Below are 16,178 nucleotides of genomic sequence, written 5' to 3' on the forward strand. Positions count from 1 at the left end.
GTCTGATCCAGCGCCGCTCCAGCTCACCACTCACCGGACTTAAAGGATCTGCTGCTCACGTCTTGCCGCCAGATGAGGTCCTTCAGAGCAGCTGCTGCTCCAACATGTGAAGCACCGGCAGCATTTTAGGAAGCTGTGGTCACAGCGTTTGGGCTCATCGGCGTTTTTTCACCCTGAAATCCAAACTGTTTAAACCCTCTGAACCCCAAAATCTGCTGTCGGGATTAAAGGAAAACGACAGAATCACCCAAATTACACAAATTATAAGAGCTGGAAACTGTAGAAACTGAAAATATTTGTGTGATTTGAGGTTCCATCGGAAAAAATAAGCAAGAAATAGTCTTAAAATGATGCTTGCTGACAATACCAACATAAGAGAGCTGATGATGTGCAGGTACAGTGTGTGCTGTGTTCTCCATCCTAGTTTGGTGTGTTGGCAGGCTAGTGTTTGCTAATTAGCATTAGCACAAGGTACAGCCGAGGCAGACAAGTGGAAACAAAAACAAGAGATCGAGAGCAAAGTACAACCTACTTAATTGATCAAATAAATGCAGCATGACTCAAAAACAGTGAACAGAAGATGCATCCAGAGCAGTGACACATTCTTCTACAGCTGATGTGCAGAGTGGAGAGAAACACGCAGAGTTTGTGGACGCTATGAGAATATAAATAGTAAAATCTTATTTCTTTGCAGTATTGGTGACTCCTGGAAAATGATTGTACATGTTTTTAAAATGTTTGTAAGGCTTAAAAAGAAATTCAACTCAGTTTTTGTCTCTTTTTTTTAATGATATGTGGCTTCATAGCTTTGTTATAAAAGTCATCTCTGAGCTCTCTGCTTCTGGTCGTGGTTGTGATGTTTGCGTGGAGCAGCAGGACTTTATGTTGTAGTGAAACAAGTGAGCAGAAATGGCCAGAAAATGCTGAGTTTAAAAGGTGAAGTCCATCCAGATAAATGGAGGTTAAGACTTCCTGGAAGTACTATCAGTACACTGTGCAAATGATTTGTTGTGGACCTCCTGTGTGTGACGCCTGTGTCTCCCTCTGCCCAGGGTACGGGATCATGACGGACGGCTACACGACGTTCATCAACGCGTCGACCTGCACCGTCAGCTTCCAGCCCACCAACCCTCCCATCGTGTTCGACCTGCCCAACCCCTCCAGCTCCTGAGACCAGAGGACCGGGGGGCTGGGAGGGTCGCGGGGAGGGGGGGCTGGATAAACTACTTCTTTTTCTATAAATAATGTCAAGTTGAAGAAAAAAAAATAAAAATAAAAAATTCTAAGTGTTTCTTTGCAAAAAAAAAAACAAAAAAAATGTTTTTTGGTCTTCTCCGAGCTGTCGTTGGGAAGACTTGAGGCTCGTCTCGTGTTCGCCGACCGCACGTCCTCCATTCCTTTAACTCGACTAAATGAGACGCCTCATGGTGGTTGGTTTAAAGCAACGTCGGGTCAGTTTTAGGCAGGAAGGAGGACGCTGGAGTTAGTGACATGAGACGAGCCTTTGGAGACGTCGGGTCGGGAATTCGTGTGGGAGCATTAAAGGAGAATACCGGTGTTGTGTCTCTTGTTTTTTCTCTGAAGCTTGTGCCAACAATCCTGCTTTTTCCTTTTGCGATCACAGTCGGCATAGCTGCAGATATCACAGCCTCTTCTGGTTTTTCACAACTGCAAAAGCAACCAAGCGAGATGATCCACGAAGGAACTTTTTATTTTGTCAGCTCTGCTTCATTTCAGACTCGTCTTAGCAACGGAAAGAAATGGTTAAAAAAAATATATATTCCACTAGAACATGAAGAGAGTCATGATTTCAGCTCGTAAGCTCACAAAACTTTGCATCTTTTGTCATGATCTGAAATGGATTTTCTTCTTTTTGTTACCACAAAACACGTAAATATGTCAAGATCTCAGAAAACATTTTCGCTCTCCGGCCTTCCGCACTGCGCTGTCACGACATCTGCATCTTTGCTGGGTGTTTTTGTGACCTGACAGCCGTTAATTTGGACAAAAAAGCAAAACCAGGCGTTAAAAGTCAACCGTTTGAGTGGAATATGAAGCTGTGGATGTGGCTGACACCGGTATTCTCCTTTTCAGAGGGATTTTGTGGTTAAACAATCTTGCTCTTGATAAATATTGGTCAGATCTGTAAGATAAATGATGCTTTGTGAATTTGTACAATTTCTTTACGTTTGGTTCGGCCAGACAATGGATGCCATCGTTTATGTTGTGTCATCTGATATTTTGTGATTAGGTTCTTCTGTTTTCTTTTTCATTTTGTTTTGTTTTTTTTTTTCTCGTCAGTTTCTCTTTTCCTTATTGGCTGACAGGGACGCTGCCTTAAACTAGCTTTAATGTTCTCAGCTAGAGCCCCACTCTCTGCGAGCTCAGAGAAAAGTCCTTATTTATTACCCATCATCCCCGCAAAACAACACCTGACCAACGCAGGGACGGAAAGCTATCCAATTACAGCCTGAAAAATTCACTTTGTATCATCCCATTATGGATTTCTGATCTAATTTGGAAAATGTATGTATAAAAAAAAAGTATATATATTATATATTCATGTTGTAAAACATCTGTACTAAAAGTTGTGTTTGACGGAAAAAAAACAAAAAAAAAAGAAAATGAGGTGCATTTTTTTTCTGTGTGCACCTGTATGATTGCCATGTTTCTTTAATGCTCCCATCAGAAGTTTCTTTCATGTTTTTCTATGGACTCTCCCAGTAGGGTAGACGCTCATTTCGGATGAGAGAGGAAAGAATTTGTCAGTCACAATCCAACAGGTGCTGATTGTTCCCAACAACACACCTGCCTAAACATGGTTAAGTTGTCTTTTTAAAAGTGTAAATCTGATAGTATTTGTGTTTTATTGCTTTTTTTTTTTGTTTGTTTGTTTGTTTTTTTTCTAATTTTGCACTGTGTGTAAATGCAATCTTGCTAGCACAAAAAAAAATGTTGCCAATAGTTGTCTCAACTCTGCCGCTGTAAATGCTCTTTTCGTGCTCCGTTCCTCTCTCGCTCTCTTTCTCTGATTGTATCCCTCTTCATGGAAATGTTAGTTCTCTCTTTCAGTTCATTGTGATATATTTAGCTGCCTTTATATGCAAATAAAATTGCAAGATTTTTACTTATGAAACTCCACTTAGTTTTTTTTTTTTTAATCGGGGAAACGCAACCAGTCTTCAGGTCCACGTTTAGTTCTGAATGTTTCACTATGAGGTCGAATCCGAGAACTTGAAGCAGTTTCTCTTGTTTTCTTGTCTCATTGTTCACTGCGATATAAAGTCTGTCACCTCGATGGAAACAGAACAATCATGAGAGAGAACTCAAAAATGTCTTTTGTGAAGTATGAAGCAGTTAGAATCCCATAAATCATTACAAAAAAAAAAAAAAGACAAAAATAAAAATGTAATTTCTTTTTCTTTACAAAGAGACAGGAGTCAACATGGACAATTTTTAAGTGGTTTCCGATGCTGAAAAAAAACTCTCCATGCTTCAGATATTTTACAACTTACATTCTTAATGTATTTCCATATTTATATATAATATATATGTATTATATATAAATATATAAAACTCCTAAATCTTTTATACGTGACTATTTGCCGCAGCTGAGTCACTCATGACTTAACAGTTGTGCTTAGGAGCCCAGATTTTTTAGTTTTTTGCTGAGTCAAGTCAGAGAAAACAGTTCATTTTTGGCAATTTTTTAAATAAGAAAAGTGATTTGAATGAAATACCAGGATTTTAAGGTCAGATGCGGGTATTTTTTCCTGGCAGTTCCTCCTGGTTTCACAGTTTCTTTCTATTTCAGTTTTAGCGTTTTTTAAAAATAGAACAGGCCTTTTAAATCTGCCAGTGGGTCAGAAGAAAACAATCTTTATGATAAGAGGTCTTCAAGCTGGACATTTTACGACATTTTTATCCGTTCCTGATTCCGTTAAACTCCTGGCAAATCTAAAAATAGCAAAAAGATGGAGTGTGAGTGGAGCTGAGGGAGGCCATGGACAAACTTGTCTACATCACTTTAAGCCTTGATTCAATTCAAACAGGTGAAATACATAAAACATCACCTCCTCTACAGCTTTCACGAATAAGGAAATTAGCTGTAGAGACCAAAAGAGTTTTTGTTCCCGGCTTTAAACATGTTTATCTCTGCTGTAAAGTCGGACATTTTAACACGGAGGTCTGAGGAGATGGACTCAGTTCTGGATCCAGCCTCCAGTGGACATTTGAGGAACTGCAGTTTTTGTTCCTCCGCTCTGGCTTCATGTTTCGGTCCTGTTGGTCACGTCTTTCAGGTTTGACTCTATAAGTATGAACTGAGTTTTAAAGTGTAAACTGATCATTTAAAGAAGTCGTATCGTATCGTGTCCACCTCGTACAAAGCACTGTGTGATTCTCACGCTGGAATATTCCTCTTCTTCGAGCTACTGCAGCCTGAGAGTCATCTAGCCAGACAGTGTTTGGTTCATCCACAGACATTCATCCATAAATATTATCTCCACAACACCTTTTACGCCCATGCAGCCTCATATCATCCTCTGTGCTTCACTGACAGGATGATTCGCTGGTCAGACTCACACCAAACATGCTGGACTCCATCTGAGACCAACAAGTTTATCTTTATCTGATCAAAGAATATTCTCCAATCGCATACCTGCCACGTAAAGGAGACTCTCGATGATCACCTAATCTGCTCTACAGCTGTTCTCATTTGCTTGTTTTTCAGCCTCTGCTGTCAAATAACCGCCACATTTGCATTTTGCTCTTTTAATGTGAGCAAACATAAATTTGTATAAGCAAGTTATGTAAATATTAATGTTGCTCTTGGTTCGGATCAGGTACTCGACACAGCTGCGAGCAGGCTTGGCCTACTTATGAAGGCCATTTGAATACTTATTTACAAAGTATATAAATGTTTGCTTATCTGCACATCCCAGTGTCCCAGCAGGTGTTTTCCTGTGCAGGCAGCACACCTGCTGGCCCTGCTGTTTTCAGGCCACGAGAGCAACGCACTTACAAATCTTGACCCGCAGATGGAAATAAACTGCAGCAGATTTTTTTCCTGCTGTGACTGTGTAAGTAAAAACCATTGAAGTTAAAATGAGCATCCTTTTGCACGCCGACCTCTCCACCTGTGGGGGCTGGAAATGTGGAATTTTAAGCGCACCGATCTGCCACAACATTAAAACCGCTGACAGGTGAAGTGAATGACGTTAATCATCTCGTTACAGACCAGTGTTCTGCTGGGAAACTTTGGGTTCTGGTTGTTATGTGGATGTAACTTTGGTACGTACCAGCCAGCTTAACATTGCTGTGAACCAAACACAGCATCCAGTCTGCTCCTACACAATATCATGAACATTTAAGAGCAAATTTATTCACAACAATGCCATTTCTATTTGAGCAACAGGTTTCTTTGGGCTGCAAATGTTCTAAACAAGAGCCAAAAGAAAGGAGGTCTCTGTGTTGAAGATGATGATGATGAATTTGATCTATTTCTATGTTCTTTTGAATAATGTTATGACAATGCCATATCTGAAATTATTCATACTATTTGAAACTGTTAAAATTTTTTCGAGAATTTGCAGCTTTCTAATAATTTCTACCTGCTTCTAGAGAATTTAACACACTATAAATTGAGAGCGGCTCACGTAGTAGTTCTTGCAAATCATGGCTGAAACCAAAGAGCTCTCTGTTAGAGTCCATCGCTGAAAGAGAGTTTGTAAGACAAGGAAAGGCCATAAAGACCGAGAGTTTCCAGGTGCCGGTGACAGTGCAAAGCATCAGCCAAAAGTTCAAGGAGTTCAGTAGTATGTAAAGTCTTGGTGGGAAGCCAAATGTAAGTCCTGCACTGGCAAAAATAGCCATGACAGAGGTCAAGAAGAAACCAAGGGTCAGCACCGAGACCATCCTGGTGAATCTGAACAGTTCTGGTGGCAACATGTCAACCAGACACTCCAGCAGACCAAGAAGAACTCCACTTCTCCAAGACAATAACACGAAAGCTCAGCTGGCTGAAAAGGAAAAATCTGTTGGTCAACAGATCTGTGGTTAGATGTGAGGAAAGTGGAGTTGTTTGAACACGAGGATTTGACTTTCATTTGGAGAAAGATAGGAGACGCGTTCAACCCCAAGACCAGCGTCTCTACGGTCAAACGCGGTGGTTTAAATGTGACATTTTGAGGATGTTTTTTTTAGCCGATGGATCAGACGAACAAGTCAAAGTAAACAGCACCGTGAGATCAGAGGACAGCATCAGGCAGTCTGCAGAAAAAAACTTGTTCTGGGGCAGCTTTGGACTTTTTAACAAGATAAACATCCCATCAAGAGTTTGTGGAGGAAACTGAAGACCAGAGTGGCATCCAACCTCAAAGACTGGGAGATCATTGCAAAAGAAGGAGGTCCAAAATCCCAGTGAATACATGCAGAGAGCCTGTTAGCAATTAAAAGATCATTTGATTGATACGTTAGCCAATAAAGCAGGGGTCTCGAACTCTGGTCCTCGAGGGCCGCAATCCTGCATGTTTTAGATGTTTCCCTCTTCCAACACACCTGATTCAAATGATCAGGATCGTTATCAGGCTTCTGCAGAGCTTGATGATGAGCTGATCATTTGAATCAGGTGTGTTGGAAGAGGCCCTCGAGGACTGGAGTTCGAGACCCCTGCAAAAAAGCATTAAACACTGATAACTGAGAAAGGGTGTGAAGATGTTTGGAAGTGGTAAAAACTGCACAACAATAGATCTAATTTGTCTTTATGTCTCATCAACTCGTCGCTGGTTTGTGTCATTTGCAAAAAAGCATAAACCTGCTGGTCAAATAAAAAAATCATAAATAATTTGTTGTTTAACTGTAGGTGGTCTTAATGTTCAAATTAGTTGCGTAATAGTACAGTGACGTGTAAAAATCTCGTACCGAGCGTCGCTCTGTTAGGAGCCGACTTTAATCGCGCCGCCAACACCCCGGCAAGCTGATCAGCGTCTCTCAGGACTTTTTCAAACCAGTTCTGATGAATTATTAACCGAAACATATTACAGGTACCAGACCTAACAGATCACAAACAAAACTCAGGGCGACCAGAGACGAACAAGCCACACTCTGCGGGGGAGAATAGAAATGTGGCTCGTGTTTCTCCCACACTCGTCTGAATATTCGCAGTGTTTCGGCTCCAGATCTGCACAGTTTCTCATTGGTTTCATCAGGTTTCATTCCTTTTTACCGCTCGCCAGCTTGGAACCCTCGTAGGCCAAAAATAAAATGGGCTTGAGTCGTTGGGCGCCTTTGCCAGCCTTTTCCCACCAACCCCCTTCTCTCATCACCACAACATCAAAGCAGCCCAACCAATTAACTATTCCCCGAAACGAGAGCAGCAAAGCGTCGCCCCACACCCACCAGATCCCCCTGCACATTACCATAATCCAGTCTAATCATATTAACATAGGCCACAGATGAGCAGGAGGAGACATGGCTGCTCTGGCTCTGCAGCCTCTTAGTGTGGGTGTGAATGCATACGAGCACTTTTATTCTCGCAGGTTGTGTTTCTGCAGCGTTCACTCCTTTGATTTGGACCCTCACACTTCCATGCTGTCAATAAGGCTCTAAACTCCCTCCTGTCGTCGCACTAACTCGACATGCTGACGCGCTAAAATGTCAGCGTTATATGCAAATGATTAGACTGTTGTCATGCTAAGAAGCAGCAACTCTAAACGCTAATCTGACATGTTAAGTGTTTGTATGTTAACAGAGCGAGTGCACACATGTTGACATTTGCTCAGCTGCTGGTTTCATTACTGAACTGTAGTTTCTCTTCTCGGTGGTGTAAGGGATTACAAATGAGAAATTTAGTAATCGCATTACACTCACTAATCCTTGTAATGCTGCATTACTTTTAAGTTTTTAAATTGGGGCTTCTATTTTACTGTACATATAAACGGACAAACTCGACCCTTAAGATGAGTTTTGAAGCTCATTAGCGGTGCCTGAATCTTCTTTGGTTAACTCAGTCTGCACAAAATGACCTTCCTGTACAACGGAACCAAACTCTCAGTTATGTTCTGAGGAAAATGTGTTTGTTTGTGACGTATCTTTGCCACTGATTTTATTGGTACTTTCAGCCAACCAATCATACACAAGATGGGGCGGGACTCCAATAACCCAGAAATAGTGGAGAAGCTCATATTTTAACCAAAATCCTGATGTTTTTCCTAAACTAACCAACTTGTTTTGGTGCTTCTTGCTTGCAAAAGTGTCTAACAAAGCGTGATGTTGATACAATCAGCTAACAAGAAGATGTCTGCTCGGAGAAAGACAAACTTTTCACGTCCACATTAGAGCCACATGCACGGAGCAGAACCACCAACGAGCTGCCACCTGTGTAGTTTCAGGTAGAAAGATCATTCTGTAATTATTCCATCTTGCCAGACATGCTGCATGAAATGGTGCACATGAACAATAGTACCAGTGCTACAATCCTTTCCTGAACCTAACCACGTTGTTCTGTTGCCTAAACTGAATCAGAAAATGGATGAAAACTAAAAGTAAACAACAACCGGAAACAGAAGATTGGTAATGGCTCGACATCAGATGCAAACTGGGTGAAACAACTTCCGGCTTAACCCTCCAACCTCCTAACATGAACTTTGTCGCTGTTTCAAACTGGCTGCCCCTCCGACGATGTCACAGGTCCCAAATTATGTTTATTTCAGAACAGAACTACATTCCCCTGAAAATGCCTGATGAGGATGCAGTGTCGGAACGCCGTCTCATGAAGACGGTGTTGTTTAGGCCAGTGTCACACTTTTTGTTGAGAGTCCGCTGGGATCCACATGATTCTAAATTTGTTGTCTTCTCATGTCCAGGAGATTCTGTGCAGACTCCTCTGTGGAAATCCAGCCCAACATCTGGGCCCACACAGCAACTACACTACAAGGACATGAGGACGCATGCTCAGAATACGTAGGTCTTCTTCTTCTTGTTTGAGGTTTTTTGGTGGTTGGCAAACAACAAATTGGTACATCACCACCACCAGCTAAGATGGACCGTGGATCACGATGTCTCGTATCCACAGGTTTTAAATATGAAGATGTCGGCCGACTGTGCACGTATGGAACAGAGTCCTCCCAGTTGACAGCTACACAGCCATGATGTGCTCGGCTGTCCATGTTTGTGCAAAGGAGCATATTCATGGCTTAACTACCAGCTAAACCAAACACTACTCACTTCAATTTCTTTTGTTTGTTTGTGAGATTTTGTTCATATTTTATGCCACAAATTTAATCCTAGAGTCAAGACAAGTCTGTCAGCAGTTGTCTCCTTTTCACCTGTTTCATATTGTCAGACCATCACTACGACGCTGTGTCGAAGCTGGACGACGGTCTGACTGCACCTTTATTTTATTTTCGCTGCAGAGAGAAAAAATAGAGTTCTGGCATATTTGTATTTCTTTAAACCAATCACAGTCATCTTGGGCAGGACTAAGCCCAGGTTGCAGTGATGGTGCCCCTTCGAAACAGTGACGGGTGGGGATTGTTGTCGTGGAACATTTGCAAACAGGTTGCTGCTTGGAGGATGTTGTTATTGTTTAGCGAAGAGGATTTTAAAACGATGATGGCAGACTTATACCTGAAGCTGATATCTGGTTGGTCAGACGACATTTTCAGGTACAAACATCTAACAAAGGACAACACTACAAACCTTCAACCACAAGACAAGAACAAGACTCCTGGTAAATTATTGCAGAGAGCCAAAGTTGTGACGTCACTTTCTGCCTCGCCGATGTTCCACCAGCTTCTGTAATGTAATATAATCTTAGTTTTTCTGATTAAATGAAGCACCAAGATTTTATTTTGTTTGCAAACGACATCTCCCATGAAAGCGACTAACTCGGCACGGTGGGGGAATCATCATCATCACGACTTGGTTTCATCCACATGCGTTCTCTTCTAAAGTCTTTTTCTTCTTCTCTTCTGTCAATCTGATACACTTTGCCCACAAACTTCTCGGCATCATGGGAAATGGTGTTCTACACAAACATTAACAACAATATCTGGATTGTTTTTCACAAAACTGCCGTCCTTATCTAACCGCATTAAGCGAGACACACAAGCCCAGAACGCGAGTTAACCGTTAAGTAATGCAGCTAATTACTATTTCAGTTTTTGCAGCTGAGTAATTAGTATTATAATCAAATCAAGTTGTAATGGAGTTTATCTGGAGTCTCCCGGGCAATTGAACAATACTACAGGGTTATGTTAAATATAATGATACTCATTAGCTTCAGCCGGCAGATGAAGCCAGCAAAGGATGTGTTTAATACTGAAATGCATCCTGGGAGTCGGAGCTGACGTGTGTTTTTGACTTTAAAGCAAAAGAATCTGATATTTTCTGTTCTGTTTTTTGCTGGTGGAGCATTTCGTGTCCACATATTAGCCTTGAAGGTGCTCCAGCAGTCCGTCACCTGTGCACAGAATGAATAGAGGAGCACGTTTAAAGTGGTTTCGTCCTCTGACAGAGACAATTAGCGTCCATGTGTCTGTCACGGAGAGTTCTTGTTATGTTTCCTGGATTATCAGCGCTTTCTCATTGTGTCTCTCTCTCCTCTCCTGCCCTCTGCGTTAGTCTCTCTGCCAGTCATGTCTCAGTGTCAGGACGTTTATAGCTCTGCCAAATTGCCGGCTGTATTAATTATCCTTGGCCAGGCAGCTGCTGGTGATATTGGGTGTTTGTCAGGTTAGCCTTCGCCTGCCGCTGATGGATTCGGGGCGCGACACGGTGAAGGCTGACAGACTCGGATCGACCTGTGAGGAGGGAGTGTGTGTGTGGTTTGGTCCCGATGCCAGCTTCCCTGCATGCATGTGTTTATATGGACTTAATTGCCCGCCAGTGGTATTATTGTAATCTGGAGCTCATTTGGCGCGAGTGGAGTCGCTGTGAAATAATTCTCTAAATCAGAGTCATGCAGGCTCATGCTTTCCATGCGCTCATCGGTCCCGTGTGGTCTCACTTAACATCTTCTCAGACTAAATATTTTATTGCAGCGGTTTACATTATTTTTTTTGGGGGGGGGGGTTATTTGAGGAAGATAATTGGCTCCTGACAGCTTTCGTATATGTCATCTGCAAATCAGACAGGCGCCGCTTCAGTTTCAATGCAGTTAAATGTAAAACTTGATTAAATTAAATCGAAAGTTCACCAGCTAATTATTTTTCAAGTTAATTATCCCCCCGCCCCCTCCCCCCGCGGGCTGGATTTTCTCTGAGTTTTAAAGAAAATCTCCGAGAGCTGATTGAACCGGGAGAGGTTTGACCCCCCAACCTCGGGTAACAATACGTGATTATCACAAGTGGATCTGCTGAATGAGCGGCGATGATTAGCACCTCCGTTATTTCTTTACATCACCGCAGAGACAAAAGCTACATTTGTCTAATGGTATATAATTTACCTCCTTCCTGATTTCTCTCTCTCCGTCTTTTTTCGCCTCCGTTTTGGAAGCGCCTCATTGATTAATTGTGCGGAGTTTAGAGCATTAGCGTAATTACAGCTATTGGGCGCCATTGTCCCATTATTCACTAATCAAGAACGCTGCAAACGGACGCTCGGAATCCTTGACAGGCAAATGCGTCCGAGCAGATTTTCTTATGACGGGGAAAGTTCCGACTTCGCTGGAGCAGATTAGCTATTTTTTTTTTCACTTCACATTCTGCAGAAATGGAGTCTAAATTCAGAATTCTAACAATTTAAAGTGGTGCAAATGTGTGACACAGGTTCACAGGTGTCACATATGATCATAGGAAAAAGATCAGAACAGCTGACCCTGTCGACCTCTTTGACTTGCTTTTAAGTTGACATGATGCTGACATGCTTCTCCTTCATGTCCAGTGTTTCTACTTTGCCTGAGGCCTGCAGGATTTCAGGTTACTGAGGTAACTTTAGGTTCAACTCTGGGTTTTATAACGGTGGTTTACGTCTTACCGGAGCAGCTGATGTTCGTATTAAACCCTCTCTTACTGACCCGTCGGTTCTCCTGAAGGATCCTGCAGAGCTCGATCCACGTATAGTAAGAGGGGAAGAGAAGAGTTTTTAGATTTGCAAGTGATTTTGAAGACTTCCTGTTTTTTTATCTGCCTTTGTAGAGTGATATAACCCTAAAAGAGAAACCGATTAAAGCGCTACAGCATTGGACTTGATGACCTTTTAAGATTTGCAGTGAATCTACTTATTGACTTGAATGATGTTTGTTATTTATTTGCTCCCAAACTCCAAGGTTACATCTGAAAGAGTGAGAATAAAACTGTCCTTCATGCAATAAGAAAAAGCCTAAATGTAAAACGAGTGAATTCATCCTCCGCATCACCGTGAAAGTTGTTTCTATGCTTGATTATTTGTTTCATTTAATAATGAGTCTTTTTTTTTTGTCGGTAATTTGGTCGTACAAACTTGTGATGTGAGAATTAAACTGAATCTTTCTTTGAGCAACTTGCACACAAAAGGTCAGTGTGATTTTTATTTTTTTCAGTTCACTTTCTGTTTTTATCCTGTATTATATTTTAAACTCCTCTGCCATGTTTAGGATCAAAGTTTGTTCTTCTTGTGAGAAATATGTGAAGTTGTGCAAACGTACTTGTAGGTTTCTATACGATATGAGAGTCAGTCTACTTTGAATTATGTTTTCGGTCAATTTTTTTACTTGCTTAAAGAAATTTCACACCAGAAGAATACATCTAAGCAACACATTCATTGATAGAATATACAAACACAACTATAATATCGGATCTACTCGTGTCCCAGTGATGTCGACATCCACACATTTTTCCACTTTCCTCTCCTGTTTTAGCTGCTGCAGCTGTGTTATATTCAGTCTGTATTATGTGTTTAAAACCTTTGATTTTGTCTGATATGATAGTTTTGCTCTTTGTTTGTAAAATATGTCTCTCTGGTGCCAGCAGACCTGTTCATGTTTGCTCACATCCAGGTTCAGAGTTAACAACCGGCTTTATGAGAACGCTTATCCCGACTTGTTTGGTTTCGTGAATCCAGACAACAGAAAGATACCCTGAGTACGTTATAGCTGATTCATAGTGTAGACCTCAGTCTCAGTGTGTGTTTTCGTTGGTCTCCTCCTGCTGCCAATCTGCCGGCACACCTGAGATCCATTCATCAATCAAACCTGTGCAGCATTTAAACCGGGCTCTGCTCTGCAGCCTTCAGCAGATCAGTCAGTCTGCCTCTGCTGTAGCAACGCCTCGACCAAATCAGTTTGGTGTTTGTGAAGCTCTTCTTAATGCAGTCTTACTTTGTGGCTCAGGATCTCAGTTTCCCTCAGTCATGCCAGTCACCTCATCTGACAGCCAGTCAGTCTCTCTGCTCAGTTCTTCTTCTCAAAAACAACCTGTGATGAAGCCAGAGTCCCACCTGCCACAGTCCTTCTCTGAGCCCAAGAGCCACAGCTTCCCTCCTAATAAACTCACTCGTTGAACGGCTTCCTGCACGTTCTCTGTTTTGCTTCTGGGTCAGAAATGACTTTGGAAAAATTGTAGTATTTTGTTTTTCTGCAATGCATATGGTTGCATGAAAAAAAAAAAGCAGGATTTGTCACCAGATGACTCTGTTTGGAAAGAATGAATCGTTCTGGAGTGATTGGGGCGAGTGTTGAAGGGGGAATGTATCTGCACAGAAATTAAAAAATCATTAGAAAAAATAAAAAAGCCATTTGGAACCTTTGTCATATCGTGTAACACTGGAAAAGAAATCCAGAATTGTTTTGTTTTTTTTTTTTTTTGCTTTGGAAGGCCTTCAGCTCTGGCTTTACGCTCGGAGCTCTGCGGTGCTGATTTAAACGGTCAAACTGACTGATGAGAAGCGTCACGTGGTGGAAACGACTGCAAATCACTGCTGACGGATATCTGCTTCTGTTCAGCCAAAGTATCTCCATTAAACTGATGATGTGTGATTTTGCATCCAAATCTTTGTTTTCAGTGTTTCTTTCCTGTTTTTTCCTTATGTTGCTGTACACAAGTGGAGCCTGCATGTCAGCAAACTCTTTCTTTTAACCACTCATCCAAACTGCTTCACACTCGACGCTGCACTCTCTTAGGTTTCCAAAAACACACAAGTGTGAAGTCGATCCCATAAAGAGTTGTTGAGAAAAGTGAAGAACAGACACACAAACGCACACATGTGGCGACGCCTCCATTTATCAGTGGGATGCTGTAGGTGATAAGACCACCTATGAATTACATGAGTTGGTTTTATACGTTTAGGTTTTTCTGGAGCTTTTTAACTTAATCGCATGTTAGAAAACTTGAGTTGAGAGTTTTATGTTTCACAGTGATTTCAATAAATAATATGCTTGGATTAAAAAATGTCTGTTGTCTTTTAATAAATGTCTGTCATTTTGAATTTGTTTTGGCTCGTCATGTGAAAAACTAAACAGCTTTAATCACAAAGCAGGAGATCCTCGAGTATCAGCGAAAAACCGTCCAAGAACCAGAGCAGCAGGTCGATGCGACTGGAGATGTAAACAGGCAGGCAGACACTGTGAACAGCAGTGCAGTGCAGAGGTTAATACTTCATTAATGTCTGATTAATGTCTTCAAGCTGATTAATTCAATTGAGCCCTTTATTACACTGTGTGTATAAATAGAAATGAAGGAGTCCCTCAGCAGGAGATGTTGTCTGCCATATGGGGAGCATTATGGCTGCGTTGGCTGCGAGGGTGCAGCCGGCGCAGAGGATGCCAACCGCAGCACTGGGAGGGTCAACAGGCCACGCTGGGAGAGGCAGGAGGTTTGGCAAAAACTTGATTTAAACAACAAAAAAAAAAAGAGGAGTGTTTCCCAGCCTGCACCGTGAACCGGCTCCGCAGCTGAGACCCAGCTGGATGCTAAAATCTCACAATGAATAAACCATGGAGTCTTTTCTGTGTGGTCTAATGCAGCTAAATGTAATCATTTCTGGTTTTGCTTCTGCTCGCAGTGTATTTTGGGATGATATTATGGTAATGTAGGAGGAAAAAAATGCCTTCAGAGTCCTTAAACAAGCTGTAAAACTTCCAAATGCTGGAAAAGACGGCCTAGTTTATATTTTATTGTTAGATTTTTATGTTTCTTTCATTGTGTTTGCTGCCTATAAACATTAGGAGGTGTTAAGTCCATCATGTAAATTGCTTTAATTAAGAATAAAACTACACAATAAGATAAAGTACCAGCTAATGATGTGTGTGCTTCACATGTAGACGACGTGGTAGCACTTATTTGCAGCACAACTTGCTTCAGTGACGTATAAAATCCACAATAAATGTCATATTTTAATGTCAGTCCCCCCAAAAGAAAGAACAGCTGCAATTTTTTTGCCAAGTTTGTGGCAAACACACAGACACAACCCAATTTTAACATCCACAGAAGCAGAAAATAAACCAGAACACAGCGCAGCAGTTGGGAGGGACTCACAATTTACTGACTATTTCCATTTTAGGCAACTTATTTCCATATTTCTGCTCCGCTATATTTATTTATGAGGTGAAGCTACAGTTTTAGATCAAGATTTTACATTCAAATTACGAGTACATTCAACGCCAGTGTGGGGCCAATTGTCTGAGGTCGAACAATTGAGGATTTAATTTAAGTATCCGAAACCCAAAGATGTCATAAAATCCACTGATTTGGTAAAAAAAAGAGTAAAGTTATGAGATTAATGTGAAAACTGAATGCAAATTTAAACTCGGAACATCGGGGTGCCAAAACCTGCAGTTCCACAAATGTCCACTTGAGGCAGACTCCAAAAGCGAGTCAGTTCCCACAAACTTCACGTTAAAATATCCGACTTTACAGCAGAAATAGACATGTTTACAGCCTGGAACAAAAAGTGGATTTGGTTTCTGTAGCTAACTCAGTCAAGCAATACCAAGATGTCGACAGGTGGAGCCACAATGATCTTCAAAACCATTGTTCAGAAAATCTTTGGGTGACACCGTAGAGTAGTCGTCCATCTTTACATACAGTTTTATAATCAAAACGTTGTTTTTTCTTCTTTTCTGTCCCGTTAGTTATTTCACAACCCTTTAGATTCATCAAAAAGACAACTGCAGGCCTGTAAGTCTTATTTAAGTCGGGTGCTCATTGGTGTAAATGGAAAAAAAATCTCTCCAATCCAAAGTTCTCCATCCATCCATCCAT

General features: G+C 41.4%; 1 protein-coding gene across 1 annotated transcript in view; it reads left to right on the top strand.

Moving 5' to 3' along the window:
- mpped2a (metallophosphoesterase domain containing 2a) overlaps positions 1 to 3,136 on the top strand; it is a gene marked incomplete at its 5' end in the record, with an annotated part of 63,943 nt that extends 60,807 nt beyond the window's left edge. The window contains one exon of the mRNA XM_008298160.1: positions 1,053 to 3,136. Coding sequence (XP_008296382.1) covers positions 1,053 to 1,171 — 119 coding nt within the window. The remainder of the gene's footprint in view (positions 1 to 1,052) is intronic.
- Positions 3,137 to 16,178: the final 13,042 nt, after the last annotated feature.

This window comes from Stegastes partitus, unplaced genomic scaffold (assembly GCF_000690725.1).
Source record: "Stegastes partitus isolate 25-593 unplaced genomic scaffold, Stegastes_partitus-1.0.2 Scaffold1289, whole genome shotgun sequence".
NCBI classification, from domain to species: Eukaryota; Metazoa; Chordata; class Actinopteri; family Pomacentridae; genus Stegastes; species Stegastes partitus.